The 16,748-nt window shown below is 49.9% G+C and overlaps 5 protein-coding genes across 5 annotated transcripts; 2 read left to right on the plus strand and 3 right to left on the minus strand.

The window, feature by feature from the left end:
• Nucleotides 1-119: 119 nt before the first annotated feature.
• LTR84_001382 (uncharacterized protein) lies at nucleotides 120-1,243 on the minus strand (the record flags this gene model as incomplete). Its single annotated transcript, XM_064845006.1, has 2 exons — nucleotides 120-1,048; nucleotides 1,117-1,243. 2 exons carry the CDS (start codon nucleotides 1,241-1,243, stop codon nucleotides 120-122), a joined length of 1,056 nt encoding a protein of 351 aa, XP_064707264.1.
• An 847-nt stretch (nucleotides 1,244-2,090) lies between these two features.
• LTR84_001383 (uncharacterized protein) lies at nucleotides 2,091-3,513 on the minus strand (the record flags this gene model as incomplete). The annotated part of the gene is made up of 4 exons (XM_064845007.1): nucleotides 2,091-2,482; nucleotides 2,531-2,840; nucleotides 2,898-3,053; nucleotides 3,109-3,513. 4 exons carry the CDS (start codon nucleotides 3,511-3,513, stop codon nucleotides 2,091-2,093), a joined length of 1,263 nt encoding a protein of 420 aa, XP_064707265.1.
• Nucleotides 3,514-4,542: 1,029 nt separating this feature from the next.
• On the plus strand, nucleotides 4,543-5,540 carry LTR84_001384 (uncharacterized protein; the record flags this gene model as incomplete). The annotated part of the gene is made up of 2 exons (XM_064845008.1): nucleotides 4,543-4,582; nucleotides 4,663-5,540. 2 exons carry the CDS (start codon nucleotides 4,543-4,545, stop codon nucleotides 5,538-5,540), a joined length of 918 nt encoding a protein of 305 aa, XP_064707266.1.
• A 1,134-nt stretch (nucleotides 5,541-6,674) lies between these two features.
• Nucleotides 6,675-8,153, minus strand: LTR84_001385 (uncharacterized protein; the record flags this gene model as incomplete). The annotated part of the gene is made up of 2 exons (XM_064845009.1): nucleotides 6,675-8,019; nucleotides 8,143-8,153. 2 exons carry the CDS (start codon nucleotides 8,151-8,153, stop codon nucleotides 6,675-6,677), a joined length of 1,356 nt encoding a protein of 451 aa, XP_064707267.1.
• Nucleotides 8,154-11,437: 3,284 nt separating this feature from the next.
• Nucleotides 11,438-15,832, plus strand: LTR84_001386 (uncharacterized protein; the record flags this gene model as incomplete). Its single annotated transcript, XM_064845010.1, has 1 exon — nucleotides 11,438-15,832. The coding sequence occupies one exon, from the start codon at nucleotides 11,438-11,440 to the stop codon at nucleotides 15,830-15,832; it is 4,395 nt and encodes a 1,464-aa protein (XP_064707268.1).
• Nucleotides 15,833-16,748: the final 916 nt, after the last annotated feature.

Genomic DNA, 16,748 nt, shown 5'->3' on the forward strand with positions numbered 1-16,748 from the left:
TACAGAATGGTACATGAAAAAACACCAAACATCAGGATGCCCAGTACTTCTAGCGCTGCTTATGACTCTTGCTAACGAGACCGAAAAGACGAGTGAATAACTACATCAGAACTGTGCCATCAAGAGAACTTGACATGATATCGATCCGAGCCCGTCCCATCCCGATACTGATCAAGAGCAGCATTCACCTTATCGACATCCAAGCCCTCAATAACCTTATAAGGCAGCGGCTTGACCAAACCGCTCTCCAACCAAGTCGGGAACACCTTCCAAAACAACGCCCCAAAAGCCGGGATCGCCGCGGAGAAGCCGACAACATGTTTATCCTGCACGCCCGCCTTCTTCTGGGCGAGGGCTGCCTCATCCACTGGGCCGCGAGTGAGACGGACGAGTGTTCCGCGCTGGGTGTCTGAGAGGACCGACAGAGCCAGGTTGTAGCCGCCAGCTGAGACGGTGTCCAGTGCGTGTACCAAGTCATCGCCGACGATCTTGCGGATCTGCGAGTCTGCGTCTGCATCCTGTCTAGTAATGACGTGGGTCGCTCCGAAATCTTTCAAGATGGCGCTGTTCGATGCTGACGCCGTGGTAATGATCGTGCCGATGCCTGCAATCCGTGCAAATTGGATCGCTAGCTTCCCAGTATTTGAGCCGCCGCCGATGATGACAATCTTCTGGCTGGCATAATCGAAATTGGCGGATTCTGGGGTTCCGGGGAATGGTAGCCCAAGTCCAGCTGGCGTGAACAAAGCCAAGGCGATGGTAACAGCATTGATAGGGTAGAGTGCTGCTTCGGTCGCCGGGATACTTGGTGGGACAATCGCTGCATAGGTTCCATCGACTACTGTGTAGCTTTGCAAACCTCCTCTCGGCAAGGCCATCATTTGGACGAATATCTGAGAACCATTCGGGAAAGTTTCAGTCATGTCTGTCCCCGTCCTTACAACTGTGCCGACTAAGTCACCACCCAGCACTGCGGGCAGGCTTTGGCCGATGTTCATCAATCCCCTATCGCGAAGTTTTTGATCGAAGGGTGCCACTGCAGTAAGTGCTTGGTCAGATGTGATAAGTCTTCAGAGATGTTGTGGAGAGGAGAATCCTGTAGAAGAGGCTACTGACATCCGGTGGCTATGAGTTTGATAAGGACTTCATTGGCCGCGAGCTCAAATGTGTCGGGGCCACGGAGAGATACCTTTGTCAGGGGCTTTCCAATCTCAGTGAGAGCCAGGACAATTTGAGTAGACATGATGATGAGAGGTTTGATTGAGAACAAAGGGTCTTGCGAATGTGGATTGGAGTGAGCAGCTCAATATTCGATGCTTGAAGATGTAGATGGCGCAAATGAAATAAATATGTTCAGGCGGTGCATCGACGCATTTTATACTTTCTTATAATACCTCAACTTCAAACTTAAGACGGAAAATGACACTTAAGTCCGGAGCCCCAGCATCATTTTGCCAGTCACCATGCAGCCTGATCCTGACTGGTGAGTATTCATGGAGGCTTTGACTCTGGCATCAGGCTCGCTCTAACCATATCGAGGTCAATCGCGCAAGCCTAACCCAAGACGGTAAGGTGGATATTTTCACTCTTCATCCCTATTCGACGGCTGGTCAATTCGAATGGGGAACGTCTAACTAGTTGATCAGAGTCCCATGGTAGAGTATCTCAACGAGAGACCCAGAGTTTGACATACATTTCCAAATCATGATGATCTCCGGCACACTACCTGCCGTTGTCTGTAATAGCCGGTATGATGGAGAGAGGTGCATGGATGGTGCAATTGTTCGATGGCCAGACTCCCCTTTCCTTTCTGAAATTTACCAAGCCGATCGCATGAGACTGCAGTACGACGATTCAGTCCTGAATCCAAGGTGGGAAGAGCCCCAAAGCCAACGCTAGAGCAACCAGGAAGCTCTAGGAACTCGGCACTTCGCATCTTCTCAAGCAGATGTATGCCGACGCCGTCCTTAGCCAGACCTGATGAATATGCCTGCCCAGATAAGGGTCAAAGCTTGGAGAGTAGAATCGTTTGGAAATATCGTTGAAGCCTACTGTGGTTAGCGACCAATACCACTGGTCTCTTGTTCGATTTATGTGCTGACCTTCGAAAATACGGCAGCCTGTCCAATGCCCATATTCTCACCAATCCATGCTAAACAATCTCTCATCTGATCTTGCAAATGCCGTGGAACTATTGAGAGGTTTGCTGCCACGTAAAGAGGGTGCATCAGTAGTAGGCCACCAACCGCTCTCCCTGGATTCACCGTCACCGTCGTTGAATGACCAAGCTCAGAGAGGGTTTCAACATTATCTGCGACATGAAATGGGATGGATGCCATGATCTGATAAGCCAGAGCTGTGGCTTCTGCCTGCTTCTGGCCGTAGGTGTCTTTCTCCTGGAGTCGAGATAGGCATCGTACCATAATGTCCAGGAGCATAAGACGGGTTTTGCGAAAGACATTCCATGCTGCTGCAACATATACTGATGATTGTCAGCAAGATAGCGCGAAGTACTTGGTGGAAGAATTACAATCGAGGTATACGTCCAATCTTCCTGGCCACCAGCTAGGATAAGACAGAGATGGACCAATTTCAGATCTGAGACTTCTTGGTTGCCATGCATCGGGCTGCCTTAGTACCCATTTGGAAAATTCTTTGTCAAGAATAATAACCTTCTGCAGTACCGTGCGGAGGTCATCCGATAGAGCTGAGGGGCTGGCCAGAATCACTTCAGCATCTTGCAAAACCGGATGAATGTCGCTGACAATCGTATTGACTGCAGGGCATGTGTTGATGGAGAACCTATCGCAAACGACAGCCAAACTTTTCGGCCTTTGGAACTATATGCCGTTAGTAAGAACATGAGTGCACACTTCGCTACGTTTTCGCCTACTGACATTCAACGGATCGTGATACCAGAGTGCATTGGCAATGTGGAACAACTTTCCGGAATTCGCCAGATCGACTGGCGAGGTTGTTGTGTTCAGTATTGCAGCAATACCTCTAGCATGAGCTATATGATTCTTAGAATTCGCCACATCTGCTGTGATGATCTACTATTAGTGTTAGCAATACCTCTAGTCTCCTGGGCTGGAGGTGTCAACGAACCTCATACAGACCCAGTAGGATGGCAGTTGTGAATTGCTGAACCACATTTTTGGATGCCGAGTCCGATGATAGGGTGGCATTGAATGATCGCAAAAGATTTAGATATAGCAATCTTGCTCTCACCAGAAGAGGGTATATATTACGTCGATTGCCGAGGCTGGCCAAAGCAATGACTGTTGAAGCCTGAAGCATTTCGCTTTGCGGCTTAGCCTCGTTCAGAAGAAACTGCAGGCCATCGAGATAGCCGCCTGAAAGTGAATGATCTGCGGGTGACACCGTATAATTCCGAAAGAAGGCTGTCAACGCGCACTGCTCAATTTGAACATCTTGCCAGCCGTTTAAAAGTGACTCCGGCGCCCAGAAAGTCGACTGAGTCGCGATCCGGGGACGCAACTGCAAAGACATTCGTTTATCACTTGGAAGGGACCTCCGAAAAATCATGTCTCCTTCATTTCGATATCCTGAGCATATGATATTGGCTTTAGCGCATCGGACGCATGACTATGTTTGGCACTGTCAGTTTCATCCACAACTTGCGCCACCATGTTGATGGCCCTATTTTCAAGCGAGTCTGTGACAACACCACGAGTTTAAGATAGTGCAGAGCCGTGATGTATGGTCCAGCGATATCTCAACAATCAGAAGAATGAGAGATTAGATGTGTAGCGTTACAGGTTGACTAACAGGTTTGGATTCATCACACTAGCATGAATTGTAAGCATCGCTTGGGATAAAACACGTTCGCCTTGCCTTTTTCCGCCTCCGCCTACAGGTGCCACAACCACGAGAGACACCATGATAGACCATTTGGACAGTGCTCAGTTGCTGCAGTGGTTGTACCTACCGTGTACACGGCAGAGGCACGATGGTTTCAACAAAGGGTACGCAGTATGGTCGTGAGTGTTCTACAACTGGGCCCTCCTAGTTAAAGAGCATAATCCTGGGGAAGGTTTGACGAGCGAATACGTCATCTAAGGGAGGCCCCGAGGAAGCCGTCGAAAAAGGAGATGCAACCTGCTGTGGTTCATATATGTTGAACATTCACTGTCTCCTACTAGTTAACTAACACATTTCAAAGTTTATTCAGATCTTATCTAGTCCTCCTGGCATTAGCTAAGACCAAAGGATCTTTCTCGTTATCTTGGGCAGATCGGTCATCGGATATTGTCTTCGCTCGAGCGACGCGGGCCAAGTGTATCCCGTATCCACAGGCCTGGGGTTCCTGGGAAATCCGAGGCTGGTGTTAATCTGCAGCATGACGCAGGCCTTGTGACTTCCTTTTGTCCAACGTCTCTTTTGTCAATCATATGAGTGCTCACAACCACTCGCTACGAAAGGATCGACATACTTGATAGTTATCACCCCTTTTGAGATCCATAGGTAGGTATATATCAAAACATCAACCGAGCAAGCCATCTTGCTGTCATTGCTTTCATGGAATCTCACGTTGACCGGCTGGTCAAGCAAACCTGGGGTAGGTCTATACACACGAGTCTTCCTACTTGCTTTCCGCCTCTTCTTGCTATATACTTATCACCTACTGCCACATTGCAGAGAAATTCCAGCAATGTGATGGCTCTCAGCGCCTCCTTATCGCCATTAGTGGAATACCCGGCAGCGGCAAGACCACACTTGCCGCCTGCGTGGCGCATGGCATCAACAATGTCTTCCACCAAGATTACCACACTAAATTCCCCAACAGCCCTCCCACTTCTTCATCACGCACCGACCCTTCTCAACCTGATATAGCCTTCGTCGTGCCACTGGACGGCTACCATCTAACACGCAAGCAACTATCCGAGATGCCCAACGCTGAGGAAGCCATTTTCCGACGCGGCGCGGCCTTCACGTTCGACGCACAAAGCTACCTCGACCTCGTGACTAAACTGAGGAAGCCCATCTCACCCGAGACCCCAACCATCTTCGCACCAAGCTTCGACCACGCCGTAAAGGACCCCGTCACCAACGACATCGCCATCCCCGTGACAGCACGCATCATGATCTTCGAAGGCCTGTACACGGCCCTCAACGAAGACGGCTGGCGCGAGGCGCACGAGCTGATGGACGAGGTATGGTTCGTCGACGCAGACATCGAACGCGCCACACAGCGCGTCGCGAAGCGGAACTTGGCGGCCGGCATTTCAGCGTCCTTCGACGAAAGTCTGGCCCGCACCAAGGAAAGCGATATGCGCAATGCTCGTCACGTGCTGGATAGTAGGCTGGAGGTCAACGAGGTGATCCCAAGCGTCGAGGACGAAACCTGGGTCAGCCAGGATCTCATCAACGTGCAGGACGAATTGGATCGCAAGAAGGACGCCGCTCAGGAGGACGACGACGAGGACGACGAGGACGACGAGGACAGTTTCAGGAAACAGAGGATGATGCGCATGGACAGTATTGCAGCGTTGGCGGCCGATGGCGTGGGCATGTGATCATGAAGGAGAATGAATTTACGAATGTAATGGACAGATCGTGCAGGCCAACTAGAGGCCGATTGAAGACTATGAACGCCGGTAGCTGGCAGATCAAATGCGACAGGTTCACAATTCCACGCAACAACAAGACTTGCAGAGATAGCACAGGAACAGCAATGTTAATTGGAAAGTCGATAGTTTCTCCTTCCTAGGTACCGATTTTCGGTACCATATACCTATATCTCAGGTAACGAGGTAACTTTTCCATGTTGGCGCTCAACGTATCGGAAACACAGCCACAGAGCGGGAAGACGCTACAGTGAAGCCATGTACACAGACGCCGGCCTCACGTCCGCCCTTTCGCTCTGTCAATCCCAAAGGCAATCCGATGTTGCTCAGGTCCCTAAGTCATGTCACATTGCCTCATGTGCCCAGCACAAAAAGTGAACCTACTAGGGGATCCCCGAAAATCAGTCCTATGTAGTTGCTACCTCCATGACCTGTGTGTGCCCATAGATAGATACCTATCCAACAATTGTGAAGAAGCATTTCCCAGTAAACGCAGATAATGCAGCGCCTCCCTTTCTGGGACCTATTCGATACAAGAAAATTAAATGACCATCATCATTGTGCCATCAAGGTGTGTAGTACCGTGAATACCACAGCCTAGATGATCGTACTTTTTGTTGCGACTCAAACCTATTATTGTGTGCGAGATCGTATATCTCGACAATCTGTAGAAGTAGTCAGGCTCGCCATGCTAATGCTGGCGATAAGATACTGTTGTTCATTTCTTGTGTGTCTCGCATGTGGTCGCCGACAAGAATGCATCTTCGCCACTGTTGTGCCGTTGGTGTGGTAGTAGTTTTGAGAGAAATTTTGATCCTCTCGCAACAATACAGGCATAGCATAATGCGAGTAGCGTCGGCGCAGCTGCCCGGCAAGCCTTTGGGCTTCCATCGCTGGTCCACGCGGAGAGAAAGGGGCCAGATATCTGACTGTGTTTCCCCAGATAGTTCAAATGTCACCCCGGACCATCATGGACATGTTCAGTCAAAATCATCAACTGCATCCCAGGTACAGCTCCGAATCTGCAAAACAGACTTTCGCCAATCCCAAGAACAGAGAGAGATTTTGAAGCACCTGGAAGTATCAGGCACCGCCTCTTAACACAACATCTGGCGACAGTCCGACTGCGGCCCACATGTCATCAGTGATTTCCTCCCTTCGTTGCATTCGCACGAGGATATTGGAGAATAGAGTCAATTCATGCATCTGGTGTTCGCTTCGATCCATATCTCGATTCAAGTCCTCGTGCATCCTCTCCATGGACGTGCGGAATGTATCTCGCGGTCGGAGTCTTCCAGCGCGGGCGCGGATGTCGCGGACATCATCTTCGGTGATCCCAAAAGGCAAATCCAGGTCACACGAGTCATCGCCCCCAATTTCTCCAAAACTTGTCGCGGTGGTAGCTGCTTGTGATGATCGATTCGAATCGGATTGAGAATCAGACCTCGAGGACATGAATGACGTCGCATTGCTTGCCCTTCCTGGCTGAATGGTAGTCAAAAGATTGGCCCAATTCTCTTCGTCATGTCCGTCAGACACTGGGCTGGGACTTCGAAGCCGGTCACCCAGGCCATCTACTCTGGCACCAGTATTGTTCATAGGGCGTGGAGATAAGTGGCTGACGCGACGTAAAGGAGGATAAGGCGGTTGGTTTTGGGTTGTGTCTGATTCAGGATGGTCTAGAACCGGCGAGAGCGGCAGACCAGGAACGGCAGTCGACGACGCATCAGGTTCCCGAGAAAATCGGTCATCGATCGGTTGTGAAGTTTGGCGAAAGGGGCCATGAGCAGGCGCAAACCCCGGGGTTAAACTTGCGATGTTAGGGCCCGATCCAGGTGGACCGGCTCTGCTGCCAGCTCTGCGGGTGAGGCGCCCAGAATAGCGCGGTCGGCGAGGCTGTTCAGATTCAGAGTGCGAAGAGGCCGCAACCTCAAATCTCAGCCCGGATTCTCGAGATGGGCGTGGGAGGTTCTGTGAGACGGTATCCAAGGCATGTGGGGTTGACATGTCAATAGTCAAATCTGAACTAGTATCATTCATAGGGCTATCATCGAGGTGGCTTTCAGCGCGAGTGAACATGTCGAGGGCGTCTGGTGACATGCGGGAAGTAGGGATGCCATTTCTCATTCTTTCCATGCGTTGTCTCCGCAGGAATTCAATTTGTGTTTCCAGATCAAGTTGTGTTTCTATCTCGGCATTTCGAGTATAGGATTCTTGGTCGCGTTGATGGCGGGAAATCAAGTCTCGGAAACGATGAATATTCTGGGCTCGTGGACTTGGTCGACGAGCGGAATCACGTTCGGGAGGTGATTGACGATGTGGTCGCACGGTAGATTCGCGGCGGATAGTTGAACGCCTGGTCGCGGCAATTTGATCGAGTTTTGCAGCGGCTTGTTCTGCAGCGATCTCATCGGGTTCTCGGAACATACTAAATGCGAACATTGTCAGTCAATGGCAGTCTCGTGATGAAAAATAATTGGAAAAGGCTGCTGCCCAGGCAAAAGACGCGCAGCCGCGGCAAGCTGCGATGGAGGGATGGGAACAAACTTACGGCAAACCCATGATGTCGCGATAGCCGGTCGGTGGTCCGGGGCAGATAAAAATTGCAGGAGGGGAGATTCAACGAAGAAGCGACAATAAAGAACAATTACAGACAAAGAATGAAAGAAGAGGTTGAGTGGAGAGATTGGTGGTGGATTGTAAAAGAGTTGTTCAAGGTTGTGATGTCGGCTGAGAAGGTGGATTGATACAGTTGTCGATGGGACGATGGAACGGGGGGCTGAGGCGGCAAGGAAAAAAGAACGGGGGGAGCAGCTAAGACTCAGGCTACGAGTACGAACAATTGATGTTTGGTGGGGAAGAGTCAAAGACCACCTGCGCAGCAAACAGCAAACCGCAAAAACGAGTGGCAAGTGTCAAGTGAGGCTGGCCGCCGCCGAAAGGGAACGGTAGCCTAGTGCAACTCGTCCCAGTTAAAACACTAGCCCCTAAGTGCCCCTAGTGACCCTGTTGTTTAGGCTGACAGCCCTAAAGAGGAGTGCCGCCAGCCACTACTTCCCTCACGCCTTAAAAGTGACTCGCATAGCGGTGGCTTGGCAAACAAGTCTTGGCATATTCACATCACGCCGCTTGGACTTCAAGTTCTTCTTTGCATCTATCACGGAGCGAAGGATTTGTGAAATGTACTGGATGGACTTGTTTGGCAATCTTTTGTTCAGCCTGCAATTGATCCGTGATCTGCCTCCTACTTGATATATTCTGCCTTGATTCTTGAAGCCCTGCAGCACATTGTCGGCAACGACGTGTAGGAACCCCTCGCTTACTGGTTGGTGCATCGCTTAATCGCCCAGGCGCTTCCTTACTGGTTATTGAGGTGATCATGGCGACCTCCCGTATCCGAATACGAATGCTCAAGTGATATATACAATGATACCTCGTACGGAGTACCTGATATTCGGCCTGTTCGCTTCTCAGATCTTGTTTTTGATATCGTCTTCTTGTCCATATTTTCTCTCGTCTCGATGGACCCAAAGTGGTTTCCACCACCGGACCGTCCATTTCAAGCAGGTGACCGTTTCACGGCTGGTGCAAATCTTCTTGGGATTGCTACATTGCTTCTTCCGCAAGGGCAGTTCCGCAATGTGATCGCCATACCCCCGATCATATATTGTGCATATAGCCTCAGACAGCATACTACAGGTCGAGCTGACCAAGACTATATAAATGCAATTAATGTTTGCTTGGCGATGCTCAAACTGGTGGACTTTTCCTTCTTGAGAAATCCTGAGCAGACATTACACCGTATCCGTCCTGATGGAACTATCGAGACTACCAAAGAAGTGGAGCATATGACTCTTTGGCAGAAGTTCAAGTGGAACCTGGATCTATACACTACTGCTAGGGGGATCGGATGGAACTGGCGTGTCAAAGACACTGAGCATGTCCCCAACAATGTATCACGAAGGTAAAAGGACCCATATATATCGCTTTCAAACCACCAGCACTGACTCGTTAGCACCTTCGTCCTGCAACAATTGCTCAGAGCTTCACTGGCCTTTCTTGTTGTTGACTTTCGCGACTGGTACCTGCTCCGGACCCCAACTGGCAACAAAAGTCATGCACCAGACTTTTTCTCCCTTTCGGTCACGAAACAAATCAGCCTCGCTTGGTTAGGGGGTCTTTACAGTGGCTTCAGTATGGCCTTGGGCTATTACCTCCTGGCAGCAATAGCTGTAGGAACAAGTCTCTCTCGGCCACAATCCTGGCCACCCATGTATGGCTCTTTCATCAAGAGAGGTTATACAGTCCGAAATATCTGGGGCAGCTGCTGGTATGTTGGACCCTCGTGCGCCTGTCTGAAATTGATCTTCTTCTAGGCATCAATTTCTCCGACGAATCTTCGAAACGTGGAATACGCTGCTAGTCGGCAGCCTTCGAGTGAAGAAAGGGACTCTCACTTCGCGCTATTTGCAGCTCTACAACGCATTTCTCATCTCCGCTTTGATACACCATGTTGGGTCTCTCAACGCCGAGTATCACCCTGGTGTGAAATACCAGTTCATGTTTTTCATGATTCAGCCAATCGCAATTACGTTTGAGGACTTCGTGATATATCTTGGAAGGAAAGCTGGCATCGAAGAAAGTTGTACGCGATGAGTCTGACTCTATCAGAAGATGAAGACTACTGACGGATAGACAGGGAAAACGAGAGCACTTGGATATGCATGGGTCGGGGCATTTCTGAGCTTTAGCCTACGCTATGCTGCCAAGTACTTCTCTGACATGAACTTGACGATATTGCGCCACCCGATGGTGGGAAAATTCAGTATCATGGACCGTGTGTTTGGTTAGACATCTCATAGGCCAACGAGGAAGGAGCAAGAGATCTGTGCTGGCATCACCGCTGCCATCACTAGCTTCAACGCGGGGAATGATTGATAGACTTGGTGACCACATGGCAACCAGTCGTTGGTGCAACAGGAAGAACTATTGCTAAAACACTCCTCTCGTAATCGGTGTGTACCTGTACGAACATTTATCACTGTGTCACCATAGAGATTGAAAGCTGCATTGGACAATGAGTCCCACATAGCCGAATGCTGCCTTGAGTTGAATGTCGTCCAGGGTCGCATGCTGTTTATTTGTTACGCACCTACCTAAGCACAGCACCCAGCCTCATACCGGGCTGGTAGTCCGAAGCGTTAAACTCAAATTCATTGATAGCCAAAGCCCCCACCTAACTCACCCCGTTTTAGGTGCCGGTCCAAGCCGGAGGGGATCTTTAGGCACCCCGTAAAGAGCCTCGGGAACCCCCCAAGAAGCCTATTTGGTCCCCTGGGTGAGTAAGCGAGACGAATTCATCTCCCCTCCAAGTGCCAGCGTCAATAGCGTGCACCTGCGTCTGCGTCTGCGTCCGCGCTTACATCCGTAACCTCGCCTCACACATCCACATCCACCTCGGAATCTTGCATCGTGCATCTTGCATCTCAGCCAAGCCAGACCAATCTCGTGCTTGTTCCTGCACATCAATCCATACTATCGCTGGTCAACTTGATCGTCAGTCCTCGCTACGCCTCCTCTCGTTAGATGGATCGATGAACCAACAATACAACACTCCGCCCGATCTGCTCGAGCGAATGGCAGCTGCATCAACACCCTCTTCCCTCTGTTGATGCCGGATGATCAGTTCCAATTCCCCATACCTCACACACGGCGTACTGCCTTGGACCTTGGACCGATCTGCCAATCACCTCTTCCTATCGAAACCGACTGCAGACACTGCGAAGAAAATGATCTATCTCTTATTCACCACTGCTCGCTAACACACTTCTTCCAATCCTTTCAAAATGCCTGCTCGCACCGCCGATCCTCCAGACGATGTCCCCTCTGCCCGGCCCACAGATGGTTTGGCTCTTAAGGCCAGGCCAATCAAGACCCCCTCAAGCCCTACCAAGAAGGACGACAGGACAAAGGCCCAAGATGTTGCTGAATTGAAGGACTACCAATTGGGTGATTGCCTTGGAAAAGGTGCATTTGGTTCGGTCTATCGTGCTTTGAATTGGGGAACTGGCGAGACAGTCGCTGTCAAGCAGATCAAGTTGGCAGATCTTCCCAAAAGCGAATTGAGAGTCATCATGCTCGAGATCGACCTGCTGAAGAATCTCGATCACCCAAACATTGTCAAGTATAATGGTTTTGTCAAAACTCCCGAGACTCTAAATATCGTCCTGGAGTACTGTGAAAATGGCTCTCTTCATTCCATCTCCAAGAATTTCGGCAGGTTTCCGGAAAATTTGGTGGCCTTGTACATGTCTCAAGTCCTCCAAGGACTCGTCTACCTACATGAACAAGGTGTCATTCATCGGGACATTAAAGGGGCCAATATTCTCACCACCAAGCAAGGTTTGGTCAAACTTGCCGATTTCGGTGTCGCCAGCAGGACAACTGGTTTGACCGAGTCAAGCGTGGTCGGAACCCCTTATTGGATGGCACCTGAAGTGATAGAGTTGACTGGAGCGACCACCGCTTCCGATATATGGAGTCTAGGCTGTACTGTGATCGAGTTACTCGAAGGGAAACCGCCATATCACACACTTCAGCCCATGCCAGCCTTGTTTCGTATTGTCAATGACGACCACCCACCACTGCCTCAGGGTGCTTCGCCCGCCGTACTCGACTTCCTTATGCAGTGTTTCCAGAAAGATCGCAATCTGCGTGTCTCTGCAAGGAAGCTTCTCAAACATCCATGGATCGCCAATGCCAGAAGAACCATTTCTGTTGCGCCCACGAATGCGACAGAATACACAGAAGCCGTAAAAAGTGTTCAAGAATGGAACGAGGCTCTAAAAGATTCGCCCAATGGTAACTCAATGAGAAAGAATTCGAGAGCCTCTACTGCCAGTCCAGTGCCCATGGCAAAGGAAATGCATAATCTCAAATCACACACAAAGTCACCCATTCCACTAAATACGGATACAACAAGATTTCGCTCGATTGAGGATGACGATAACTGGGACAATGACTTTGCTACTGCAATATCCCCAAGTGCTTTGGATCTGGCTCATCTGAGGCCTCAAGACAACTTTGGTGGTATGTTGTCTTCTGAAAGACTCAAGGCATTTGCTGCTGTGGAGAGCGCATACGGCAAAGAAAACGATGGCCCGGAAGACAGAGACTCGACATTGAAGGCAACTTCCACCATTCTGTCTGATAATTCAAGAACAGTCCGTTTAGCTCCTGCTAAGAAGCCCGAAAAAGGCCACTCCAGGCATAAATCTGAAGCACCTCTCAAGTCAAAGACCAAGACAGCTCCTTCACCAGCACCACGTAAAGCATCCCTTCCTTCAGCGCGACAAACCACGAATTTGTCGAAAAGCAAGCCTCCCTTACCTAAGACTACGCCCGAGCCACCACCAACAAGACTTTATCGAGAAAGCTCAATCGAAGACTATTCCGATATCGTCAAAGGTAATGAGTTGGCCATAGACACCAAACTGGGACTCATGCGCTTGGACAATGAAGGTCCCTCAAAGATCTTGCAGTCACCCAGTGTAACTGATCTCATGCAAAGCATGCGGCCACCCAAATCGGGTGGGAGCTTGCGAAAGAATCCGGTACCAAAAAATAGATTATCAATGCGGAGAACGCGATCTTCAATCGAGATTCAAAGATTTGCCGAGAATGAGGAAGACGAGGATTTCTCGGATGTCTTTGCACAAACCGCTAAAGTGTTTGAGAAGCCTGACAGTGAAGGCAGTTCGGAATTGATGCTTTCGAAGATTTCGAATCTTTCATGGCTTCCTGACGCCGATGATGAAGATGACCCATTCGCTCAACTCGAAGAAGGTCTGCCAGAGCTAGATCTCGAATCGAACATCGCACGTGACAAGCACGCTCGTCTCAGAACAGATGTCGAAGCGCTGGTTAGACAACTCAAAGTCCTGCAGGATGACGATGCTTTGCTTCAGATCTCGGAAGACCTGATGAATTTTTTTGAAATATTCCCAGAAACGAAAAATGTCATCGTCAGTGCCCATGGTGTTCTTCCTATTCTGGAAATTCTGGAGGATTGCATGAGGCTTGATGTCGTGCTCAATCTACTCAAAATTGTGAATGCCATCATCTTCAACGACGACGAAGTTCAGGAGAATGTTTGCTTCGTTGGCGGGATTCCCAAGATTAACAAGTTCGCATCAAAAAAATTCCCGAGAGAAATTCGGCTCGAAGCTGCTGCATTCGTAAGGCAGATGTATCAGACGTCAACGCTGATACTACAAATGTTTGTTAGTGCAGGTGGACTTACAGTGTTGGTAGATTTCTTGGAGGATGATTATGATGATGATCGTGAGCTGGTTCTGATCGGAGTCAATGGTATTTGGAGTGTCTTCGAGTTGCAAGGCTCGACTCCGAAGAACGATTTCTGCCGGATTTTATCTCGCAATTCCGTCTTGGAACCACTGTCGCTTGTGCTGAATCGAGTTTTGCTCGAACCTGCAGACTCTGGCGACCAAAAGGAACTCGCTGATCTTTGCGAAGGCCGTATCGCTAGTATTTTCTTTGTGTTTTCACAGGCCGAAAACTATGTCAAAGAACTCGTGGCAGAGAGGACAGTTCTCCACCGAGTTCTCAAAAATCTTAAACGAATGGCTCCGGCACACCAGGTGACCATGCTGAAGTTCATCAAGAACCTCTCAATGCTCTCCACCACCCTTGATGCTCTGCACAACTCCAACGCCATCGATGTTCTATCCGAGCTCCTCAGCAACAATATGAACAAGTCACATTTTAGGGAGATGTCAAATCAGATCTTGAACACGATCTACAATCTTTGTCGCCTGTCTAAGCGAAGGCAGGAAGATGCTGCTCTGGTCGGCATCATTCCTATCCTCATCAAAATTGTGAAACAGGAGAAGACTCCGGTCAAGGAGTTTGCATTGCCCATTTTGTGCGATATGGCCCATTCTACAAGAGCAGCAAGACGAGAATTGTGGCAAAACAAAGGCCTAGCATTCTACGTATCGCTGCTCTCCGATCCATATTGGCAAGTTACGGCACTTGATGCCATATTCACCTGGTTACAAGAAGAAACTGCGAGGGTGGAAGATCATCTTCTAGAAAACCAAAACTTCACCTCGGCCATTGTAGCTGCACTCACCAGTAGCAAATCCACTTCGTTCGAGAATCTGTTGGAGCCTTTGCAGAAACTACTACGGCTATCACCACCGCTCGCAGCATCCATGGCCAGAAGTGGACATCTCTTTGAGACTCTGGGTCAAAAACTGATGCACAACAAGCCAGCCATCCGTCTCAATCTGCTCCGTATCATCGGCAGCATTTGTGATTCAACGGAGGAAGGGGGCTTCCTCCTGGATCAATACGGTCTCTATGACGTCATCCACGAGCTTTCCTTCTCGGACTCAGCGGTCCTTGTTCGCAGTATGGCAGGTGAAATCGCTCGTTCATTCCAAGACACAGATAATGTGAGCATTAAAAGCGGTCAAGGCGGAAATACCGCCATCAATGGTGGGAGAAGAAAACATCCGCAATTCCAGCGGCGGACGAGCTCTACCACCCCTCCACATCTCCTTGATCGTCAAATGAGCATGCCCACATCACCTCAGCTTGGCAGATCCGAACGTGCCTCCATAAATATGCACGACGCACCCATTGCGCAAACTCCAAGAAGGCAACGCAATGGTGTCTACGTCAATGGAACCAATGTCATGCGTCCGGCAAGCCGTGATGGGTCAGCTTATGGGCGTGAGAGCTCGCCAGCATTTGTGATGCCTAGTCTTTCCCGCGCACAAACTGCTAGTGCAGTACCTGACATGGGAGTTAACAAGAGCCGTTTGCCACGTCAGTCGACAGCCTCAGTGGTAAGCCAACATCGTCTCTCTAGACAGAGCACTCGTGAAAGCATGCTGGCTTCTGCACGAGGGTCGGGATCTAGCGACAAGGATATAAGATCTCAATATGGTGGCCAGAGCAGTGGTGGGAGTACACCTGTTTCTTTGACCCCTGTGGCTGAAGGCCGAGCACGTCGAGACGAGAGGCGTGGACATGGCCACTCAAATAGCATCAGCCAAGGCCAAAGTCGTGTGGCGGTTGGTCCAGGGCGTATGTTGAACGGAAACTCGAGTAGTGATGGTCAGAGTCAAGGACGAGTCGAAGTGACGGTTGCAAGTTCTGCTCGGCGGACAGCAGCAAGAAAAGGTACGAACGCAGATGACAGATGGAACTGAACGACCCAAGTCCGAGCAGGGCCTCTCACGAGAATGCGAGCGCACTTAGCAATAAATTGCGCATTATGATCGATGTTATAAAGGTTGAAAGGTGGTAAAAGGAAGCCTGCATGATTTGTACCTTTCGTTACGCCTAAGTGGCGTAAAAACCAGATGCTGGACTTCAATTTTGGCTTCCCAGAACATTGGAATCGTTAGATAGGGTCTCTGCGCGGGTGACTACACACCACGCACTTCGAGTATTCATATTGGCACTCGCTTGGAAGATCAGGCGCACAAGCGAACAAATATATAGAGTAACGTGTTCGCAAGGTGCGAACTACGCAACCGGCCGGTGGAACTGGCCGGTAGGTCTGGAATCCCGTGGGCTTTCTTTCAATGAAATAACACAGCCTCTTGACAGCAGTGGGCTTTTCACCATCTAACCTCCTCTTCCACTCCTACGATCGTTTCTGGCGTGTATTCTTCTTCCACGTAGAAGCGTAGCCGGACTGACTATCACTCATCCATTTGCATGGCTCGCGAGGCAGCAGTAGCCGAGGAACAATCGAAGTGAACTGACTGACTGACTGGGGCAGTCATTCATTGGTGGAGGACAGAGGACCGCCCGAAGTGGACATTTCTTTCTGACTTTGAAAATCTACTATATTCTGATATGCGCCGTCGGCACCTGCGTGACCTGACATGACGGGCTCCCAAGCCCACTTTGACTTTGCGGGGACAGACTGGCCTGCTACACGGGAGTCTGTCTGGGGACGACAAGTATTTATACAGTGTTATTCGAACCTGGCAAAGGCTTCTCCTTTTGGGGTTTGATTCTGCAAGCAGCGACTCGTCTGCGCAGAAGATTGCGGATACGAACTACCGACCACATTGATATTGATCTCGTCGTCTCTTGAGAGCCTGGACTGTAGGT

The sequence above is a fragment of the Exophiala bonariae genome (assembly GCF_035927105.1).
Source record: "Exophiala bonariae strain CCFEE 5792 chromosome Unknown scaffold_10, whole genome shotgun sequence".
NCBI lineage: Eukaryota > Fungi > Ascomycota > Eurotiomycetes > Chaetothyriales > Herpotrichiellaceae > Exophiala > Exophiala bonariae.